Source organism: Erinaceus europaeus, chromosome 23, assembly GCF_950295315.1.
Source record: "Erinaceus europaeus chromosome 23, mEriEur2.1, whole genome shotgun sequence".
Lineage (NCBI taxonomy): Eukaryota > Metazoa > Chordata > Mammalia > Eulipotyphla > Erinaceidae > Erinaceus > Erinaceus europaeus.
Window position 1 is genome coordinate 15,123,446 of NC_080184.1, and position 9,144 is coordinate 15,132,589.

Consider the following 9,144-nt stretch of genomic DNA (forward strand, 5'->3'; position numbering starts at 1 on the left):
ACTGGTCCTTGTGCTTTGCACCACGTGCGCTTAACCCGCTGCGCTACCTCCCAGCTCCCCGAGAATGATTTCTATCTGGTGACCTGGAGCCTCCCATGCATGACCTCACTGCTCCCAGGCCGCTTGCTTGCTCAGAGAGACAGAAAGTGGGAGACAGAGACAGAGACAGAGTGGGAGAAAGAGGTCACAGGCAGTGGCGCACCTGGTTAAGCACACACATTACAATGTGCACAAACCCAGGTTCAGGCCGCCAGTCTCCACCTTCAGGGGGAAACTTCACGAGTGGTGAAGCAGTGCTGCAGGTGTCTCTCTGTCTCTCTCCTCCTCTACCTTCCCCTCCCCTCTCAACTTCTGGCTGTCTCTATCCAATAATAAATAAATAAATATTTTTTTAAAAGAATGGGAGACAGAGACACACAGATCGCCCTCCCCAGCAGAGAGCCTCCCCCGGCACAGTGGTTCCCCCATGCGGTGCCCGCCCCTCCCCACCCCGCTGACCTGCCACCTCCAGGGCCACCAGGCGCTGCTGGTCGGCCAGGCCCCGGACAGCCTGGCAGCGGTAGAGCCCAGCGTCGCTGGAGCGCAGCGGCCCGAGCAGCAGCGTGGCGTTGTGTGGATGTCGCAGGAAGGCGGGCAGGGACACGCGGCCCCTCCAGGCAGGAGCCACCCGCAAGGCCCGGCCCTGGGCCACCAGCAGCGACGACGCGTCCAGCTGCCTGCCGCTGGCCGCCCGCACCCGCGTCCACTTGACGCGCGGGGGGTCCCCCGTGGGCCCGGGCCGCAGGGTCACCAGGCAGGGCAGGGCGGCCAGCTCGGCCAGCGCCCCCCGCACAGCCGTGGGGAGCCCCGGGGGCGCGGACGGGGGTCCCGGGGGTGCGGACGGGGGCGCAGAAGTGTCCGGGGGGCCTGGGGGGGAGGGCGCATCAGAGATGTGGCCCCCACCCCCAGCTGCCGCCAACTCCCAGGACCTGGGCGGAGGGGTGAGGGAGAGCCTGGGTGAAGAGGTGCCTGGGGACCAGGGCCCAGAGGTGACCCCAGCACAGGTGCAGGGCCAGGGTTTGAGAGCAGGGCCTGGCTCACTCTCCTCATGAAGAATCAGGAATGAAGGAGAGAGAGGGCTGCGCCCAGTGGAGTACACACACCATTGTGCACAAGGACCGGTGTTCGAGCCCCCACTCCCCACCTGCAAGGCTGCAGGCGGCTCTCTTGTCTCTCTCCCTCTCCCCCTTCTCTCTCAATTATTGGCTGCCTCTATCCAATAAACAGAAATTTAAAAAGTGGTCCGGGAGGTGTTGCAGTGGATAAAACATTGGACTTTCAAGCATGAGGTCCTGAGGTCAATCCCTGGCAGCACATGTGCCAGAGTGACATCTGGTTCTTTCTCTCGCCTCCTTTCTCATGAATAAATAAATAAAATCTTTAAAATAAATACAGAAATAAAAATTAAAATTAAAGAAAAGTGTCTTCAGGGGTGGGGAGTAGGGTGCCACCTCCCAGGTGAGCCTGCCCACCCAGCACTCCTGAGAAAAAAAATATACAAAGGCTCTGAAGCCCTCCCCCGGGGTCCTGGTTGTCAGCCCCACTCACCTGGCGCCCCGGCCCCCGACAGCAGCAGCCCCCAGGCCCAGAGCCAGGCTGTCCTCATCCTAGAGCTGCAACAGAGATGGGCCATGAGCCCCCAGTGCACCGGAGCACGAGTCCTCGGGACTGAGCCCCAGCACCACCTGGGAGCACTGTGGACTGCGGGGGAGCTGTGGGGTCTCCTGTCTCTGTCAGAAATACAGAAGTGGTCCAGGAGGTGGCACAATGGATAAGACATTGGGCTCTCAAGTGTGAGGTCCCGAGTTCAATCCCTGGCAGCACGTGGACCAGAGTGATGTTTGGCGCTCTCTCTCTCTCTCCTCCTCCTATCTCCTGCATGAATAAATAAATAAATATAAATGGGGCCGGGTGGTGGCTCACCTGGTTGAGCACATGTGTTAGCATGCACAAGGATCTGGGTTCGAGCCTGGCCTGCTGGTGGTGCTGGGGATGGAACCTGGGGCCTCAGAGCCTCAGGCAGGAGAGTCTCTTTACATCACCATGTACCCCTGCCCTAAAATGGGTCTCTTGAGCATGAAGCCTTGGGCTTGACCCCCAGCATCCCATGTGTCATTTTTCAATTTCAATCTTTTGGAAAATGCAGGTTCTAGAAGGGGTCAGGCAGAGAGCTCACCTGGGAGCCAGGTTGCTTGGCCAGGCCCTTGGCTCGGGTTCAAACCCAGGCACCACATGGTGGGGTGCTAAGGCAACAGGGGAAACACCCCCTGCCCCCCATCCCCCGCCCGCTGTCTTTCCCTTTGTCTCTTTTCTGGGGAAAGAAATAAAACAGTCTGCAGAGAGAGAGAGAAGAACGAGAGAGGAGAGTGAGAGTGGAGGGGAGAGGAGAGGCGGGGCGACCCAGCTCCCACCCCAGCGCGGCAGGTGGGAGTGGGCGCCCATCCATAGCGACTTGGGACACTTGGCTCGGGGTGCAGGGTGCAGGGTGGCGCCCGCCCGCCCGCCCGCCCCCAGCCTCCCCCCAGCGCCCGGCCCCAGCTGAGGCCGCCTCCCCTCCCCTCCCCTCCCCTCCCCTCCCCGCCCCTCCCCTCCCGTCGGCTCGGGTCCTGCTGTCGCCAGGACGCTGTTCTGGGCGGTGGCATCTCTGGGCTGCTGCCCAGCCCCAGGGGGAGGAAGCCCCCGGCCGCCCCCGCCAGCCCGCCCGCCTGGCAGAGACCCGCGGGCACCGGGCACCCGGGCGGGGCGGGGGCGGCTGTCCGCGGTGCTGAGCCCGGGTGGGCCGTCCGCCCGCGGGGCTTGGCGAACAACGAGGCGGCCGCGGGCGGTGCCGGGGGTGGGCGCGGGCCCGCTGGGCGTCAGGAGCGTGCGGCAGGCTGTCCCGCCGCGGGGAGACCCCCGCCCGCCCGGCGCAGCAACAAAGGAGCGCGGCTGCTCCCACGCCCCGGCCCCGCCGCCCCGCCGCCCCGCCCGCGAGTCCTCGCGCAGAGGCCCCTGCCCGCACCTGCCCTGCCCTCCCCGCACCTCCGCTCCCCGCACCTCCCCTCCCCTGCCCGCACCTCCCCTGCCCTGCCCGCACTTCCCCTCCCCTGCCCGCACCTCCCCTCCTCTGCCCTCCCCGCACCTCCCCTGCCCTCCCCTGCCCTGCCCGCACCTCCCCTCCTCTGCCCTCCCCGCACCTCCCCTGCCCTCCCCTGCCCTCCCCTCCCCTGCCCGCACCTCCCCTCCTCTGCCCTCCCCGCACCTCCCCTGCCCTCCCCTCCCCTGCCCGCACCTCCCCTCCTCTGCCCTCCCCGCACCTCCCCTCCCCTGCCCGCACCTCCCCGCACCGCAGCCCCGGCGGGGCCGGGAACAAAGCCTGCGGGCCGCCCCCCCCCCCGGGCAGGGCCCCCACCGGCGCGGCTCCCACCGACTCCGGCTGCGAGGAGCCCCGGGGGCGCCCGGGCGGGACGGGGGGGCAGGACCCGGGGCGCCCCTGGCCGGCGGTCGCTCCCGCGGACCCGAGCGGGGACAGGCCGACCCCGGGGTCCCCTCCCGGCCGCCCGGCGCGCAGGGCACGTGCACGGGGTCCCCGCTGCCCGTCGCGGGGGGCTGAGCGCGTCTCCACCGCACCGGGGCCCCACCCGCACTCAAGTCGGGGCGCCCCCTCCCCAGCCGCGGCCGCCACCCCGACCCCCAGACTGGGGCCCCTCTTCCTGAGCCGCCGCGGGCTGCCATGCCCCCAGCCCCAGCCCCCTGACCCCTGACCCCTGACCCCTCTGCCCTCCGCAACCCCCCCCCCGCCCCGTCGCACCTGCTTCCTAGCGCGCGCGCCGGGGGCATCTCGGGGGCGCGCACAGCGCTCGGCTGGGGTCCGACCGCAGTGGCTTATAAAGGGGCCGCTGCCTGCGCATGCGCGATCGGGAGGGCTCCCCGCCCCCAGCCCGCACCCCCCCACCGGGAAACTGAGGCAGGCCGGGTGGGGGGCGGGCCTGGAGCTCAGGGGTTGGGGGTCCAGGGCACGTGGGGCTCAGAGATGGGGGAGGGGAGGGGGCGCCCTGGGGCGGGATGCAGGGGGCGGGGGTGCAGGGCATGGGGTCCAGGCGGCGGGGGTGCAGGGGGCGGGGGTCCAGGGCATGGGGTGCAGGGGCGGGGGTACAGGGGGCGGAGGTGCAGGGGGCGGGGGTGCGGGGGGCGGGGGTGCAGGGCATGGGGTCCAGGCGGCGAGGGTGCAGGGGGCGGGGGTGCAGGGCATGGGGTCCAGGCGGCGAGGGTGCAGGGGGCGGGGGTCCAGGGCATGGGGTGCAGGGGGCGGGGGTCCAGGGCATGGGGTGCAGGGGACGGGGGTACAGGGGGCGGGGGTGCAGGGCATGGGGTGCAGGGGGCGGGGGTGCAGGGCATGGGGTCCAGGCGGCAGGGGTCCAGGCGGCGGGGGTGCAGGGGGCGGGGGTCCCTGGACACCCGGCTGGGGGAGGAGGACACCCGGGAAGGGACGGGAACTGGACCGGGTGGGGGCACGTGGACAGGATGGTGGGGAGCACGGGGACCCATCGGCAGCTGCCGTCCCCCCCTCCCGTGGTGCCATCCATTTCTTCACTCATTTCTTTCCTTCACTCCTTCCTGCACTCCTTCATCCTTCCTTCCTTCCGTAGTCCTTTCACTCATTCACTCTTCTGTTCACTCATCCACCCAACCACCCAATCCAGTCACTTGTTACCCAATTGTGTGCTCACTCACTCACTCACTCACCCACTCACTCATTCACTCACTCACTCAATAACTCACTTATTCACTCACTCACTCACTCATTCACTCACTCACTCAATAACTCACTTATTCACTCACTCACTCACTCATTCATTCACTCAACAACTCACTCACTTATTCACTCACTCACTCATTCACTCAATAACTCATTCACTTATTCACTCACTCATTCACCCACTCACTCATTCACTCAATAACTCACTTATTCACTCAATAACTCACTTATTCACTCACTCACTTATTCACTCACTCACTCACCCACTCACTCATTCACTCACTCACTCACTCAAAACTCACTTATTCACTCACTCACTCATTCACTCACTCACTCACTCAATAACTCACTTATTCACTCACTCACTCATTCATTCACTCAACAACTCACTCACTTATTCACTCACTCACTCACTCATTCACTCAATAACTCACTCACTTATTCACTCACTCATTCACCCACTCACTCATTCACTCAATAACTCACTTATTCACTCACTCACTTAGTCACTCACTCACTTATTCACTCACTCACTCACACACTCACACTCACCCACTCACTTATTCACTCACTCATTCATTCACTCATTTACTCACTTATTGACTCATGCATTCATTCACTCACTCACTCATTTATTCACTACTCACTCATTCATTCACTCACTCACCCACTCATTCATTCACTCATGTATTTACTCACTTATTGACTCATGCATTCATTCATTCACTCATTCATTCACTCACTCACTCACCCACTCACTCACTGACTCATTCACTCACTCATTCACGCACTCACTCAATCATTCACTCAATAACTCACTTATTCACTCACTCACTCATTCACTCACCCACTCATTCACTCACTCATTTATTTATTCACTCACTCATTCATTCACTCACTCATTCATTCACTCAATCACTCATTCATTCCTTCATTCACTCACTCCTCATTCATTAACTTACTCACTCATTTATTTACTCACTTATTCACTCATTCATTCACATACTCATTCATTCACTCACTCACTTATTCACTCATTCACTCACTAACTTACTCATTCATTCATTTGCTTATTCATTCTTTTAAAAATTTTTTAATATTTATTTATTTTTCCTTGTGTAGCGTTTGTTGTTTTTTATTGTTGTTGTAGTTATTGTTTTTGGATAGGACAGAGAAATGGAGAGAGGAGAGGAAGACAGAGAGGGGGAGAGAAAAACAGACACCTGCAGACCTGCTTCACTGCCTGGGAAGCGACTCCCCTGCAGGTGGATCCTTACGCGGGTCCTTGAGCTTTGCGCCACGTGCACTTAACCCCCTGCGCTACCGCCCGACTCCCTGCTTATTCATTCTTTTAAAAAAATTTAAATAAAAGAGGGCATTTATTAGAAAAATACAAAGCTTATTGCAAGGATTCCAGTAGCGGGAATGTGGTCAGTAACTACAAGACACAGCTCGTCTGAAGGGCAGACCACGTCACATCTCAAACTTCTACTCCTGGATTTTGAGACCAGGAACAGAACCTCTTAAGAGGCTACAGACATGCCGTAGAAGGACTAAAATGTGGCTTCATTTCTGCTTGCATTCTGGTCCTTATATCCCTTAATGCTGGCCGCAGACTTGTCGAGCACATGTCGGCAGACATTCATTCAGGCCGCTCTGAAATGGTTTGGCAGCTAGAATCTGAATGCGTAAATTGATTTTGCTCTCTCAAGGAGGGTGGTAGTGTAACCACAAACTTCCACTTCCGGGTTCTTTTCTAGGGTATGGTCCTCCTCGTGCAACACAGATGTCACACGGTGTTTGTCCGCTCCAGCCGCCTGCACCATTTCCAGGGCTGTCTTCCCTTCGACTTCAGCCACTGAGGTCTTCAATCTAGATATCTTTCTTTCTGGTTCCTGGTCCTCTTCCATCGCAGGGGCGGCTTCTGGGACCCTCAGGTGGTGCAGGTGGCCCAGAGGCTCTGTCCCATGTCCTAAAACGTGCCCACACCGCAGGAAGGAGCCACCATCGACTCACCAGGCGGCAGACAGAAGCTTAGTCATTCTTTTTATATATATATATATATAATTTATTTCTTTATTGGGGAATTAATGTTTTACATTCAACAGTAAATACAATAGTTTGTACATGCATAACATCCCCCAGATTCCCATTTAACAGTACAACCCCCACTATGTCATTCATCATCTTTCATGGACCTGTATCATTCTTATCTTAGTTAATTCAGTCACTTACTCATTTGTTCATTCTTGCACTCACCCATCCCCTCTTTCATTCTCTGGCTTTTGCCTTCCTCCTCCAGCGTCTACATGCCCCAGGTGGTGTCGGGAGGTCTGTGCTCACAGCATCCTCCACCTGGGGAGGCACCTGAGCAGGCTAGCCGCTGAGTTGTGCCAGCCGGGGTGGGGCCCAGGGAGCGTCCAGAACAGGCCCCGCAGGCAGGACGCAGAAGAGGGGGCTCCTGGGAGAAGCTCTGCGCCCCAACCACTCCGTGAGCGTGAGCGAGGCTGGGGACACCTCGGGGGGCGTGAGAGGTGACCCCTCTACGCAGGGAAGGGCAGTGAAAGGGGAGGAGGCCCAGGGCCTGAGGGGGCACAGGGAGGATGATGGGGGACACACACACACTCACACACACACACTCTCACACACTCACACTCACACACACACACTCACACTCACACACACTCATTCATACACTCACACTCACACACACAGACACACTCACACACACTCACACTCACACACACACACACACACACTCACACACATTCACACACTCACACACACTCACACACTCACACACACTCTCACACACACTCACACACACTCACACACACTCACTCACACACTCACACACACTCACACACACACATTCACACACTCACACTCACTCACACACACTCACACACACACACTCACACACACTCACTCACACACTCACACTCACACACTCACACACGCACTCACATACACACACTCACACTCACACACACTCACATACACACACTCACACTCACACACTCACACACACACTTACACACACACACACACACACAGACACACACACGTGGTTGCCAGGAGCCGCCAGCCACCAGGCCTGGGAACTGGCTCCAGGATGCTTCTGGCACAGTACCCAGGGGGACAGGCCTCTTGTCCCTGGCCCCAGGCCCGAGGGGAGGGGACGTCTGCAGAGTCTGTCCCCAAAGTGCCCCTCCGTGCCAAGATCCGGGGATGCCCAGCAGGCTAGCCTGTCACACACGGCCACTGTCACACGGGGTCACAGGGACAGACACAGGGACAGACAGACAGCTCTGCAGCAATGAGCCATGGATAAATCACCAGCTGTGGATCACTGCAGCACACACAGTGCACCTGACACACCCAGCCGACACGCCCCCTGCACACCTCACTTGCACATTCACCTGCACACACACCTTCACACACACTTGCAAATACACCTTCACACACTCACCTGCACACACTCACCTGCACACCTCACCTATATACACTCGCCTGCACAGACTCACCTGTACGCACTCCCCTGCACACTCACCTGCACACCTCACAGGGCTTGGCAGCCCTGAGGACCTCCTCACTCCCTGCTCACAGCCAGAACACACCTCACATGCTGTGCCCAGGTGACAGGGGGACACTGCCACCTCCTCCCCATCCGCTGGGGGGAACTGAGGCTGGGACCCGGCATCCCCACACCAGCCACCGACTCCCACGGTCTCCCCAGGGCCGTACTGCCCGCGACTGACTCAGAGGAGCCTCCTGGCTGCCCCATCCCCCGGCACAGGCACAGGCACAGGCACAGGAGGGGGGGGTCCGGGGTTCAAGGGCACGGGGGCATGGGGAGGGGGCAAATGAAGGAAGGAGAGACCCAGTGCCAGCTGCCTTGTTAAGCTCCGGCGCCATGGGAGGAGGGTGCCGACCAGGGCCCTGGGCAGTGGTGGCGTGGTGGGTGGGGAGGCCTGTCTGACCAGGGGCCTCAGGCCTCAGGAGAGTGGGCACGGGCACCCGGCCCAGGGGAAGCTTCGTTATTTATTTGTTTCCTGCGGGAGGGAGCCTGTTCTTCGTCCTGGGGCAGCCTTTCGCTAACACAGAGACCTGAGAGAGGAGCTTCCCCGGCGTCAGGGCTCCCCCCAGGTGGTGTCAGGGCTCCAGCAGCCTCCCCAGCCCGTGCAGGCTCTTGAAGTGACCTGGCCGGCCTTCCGGGGGTGGCCCAGTTTCCCACCCAGCCCCCATCGCCGGAGCCGCGGCCAGGGGACCCCATTCAGCCGCAGCCAGGCGCCGCGGGCCCCTGGGAACCGCATTCAGCCGGAGCCCGCCCCTTCCTGGCCCGGCATTCAGCCCTCACCCGGGAA

General features: G+C 60.4%; 1 protein-coding gene and 1 pseudogene across 1 annotated transcript in view; both read right to left on the bottom strand.

The window, feature by feature from the left end:
• Window positions 1–3,927, bottom strand: part of NCAN (neurocan) — a 4,397-nt gene extending 470 nt beyond the window's left edge. Inside the window, exons 1-3 of the mRNA XM_060181418.1 lie at window positions 3,830–3,927; window positions 1,588–1,652; window positions 499–906 (exon numbers count right to left, since the gene is read on the bottom strand). Of these exons, the coding sequence (XP_060037401.1) occupies window positions 499–906; window positions 1,588–1,652; window positions 3,830–3,858 (502 nt within the window). The 5' untranslated portion in view covers window positions 3,859–3,927. The remainder of the gene's footprint in view (window positions 1–498; window positions 907–1,587; window positions 1,653–3,829) is intronic.
• A 2,259-nt stretch (window positions 3,928–6,186) lies between these two features.
• Window positions 6,187–6,800, bottom strand: LOC103122549 (DNA-directed RNA polymerases I and III subunit RPAC2-like; annotated as a pseudogene).
• Between the last annotated feature and the right edge of the window lie 2,344 nt (window positions 6,801–9,144).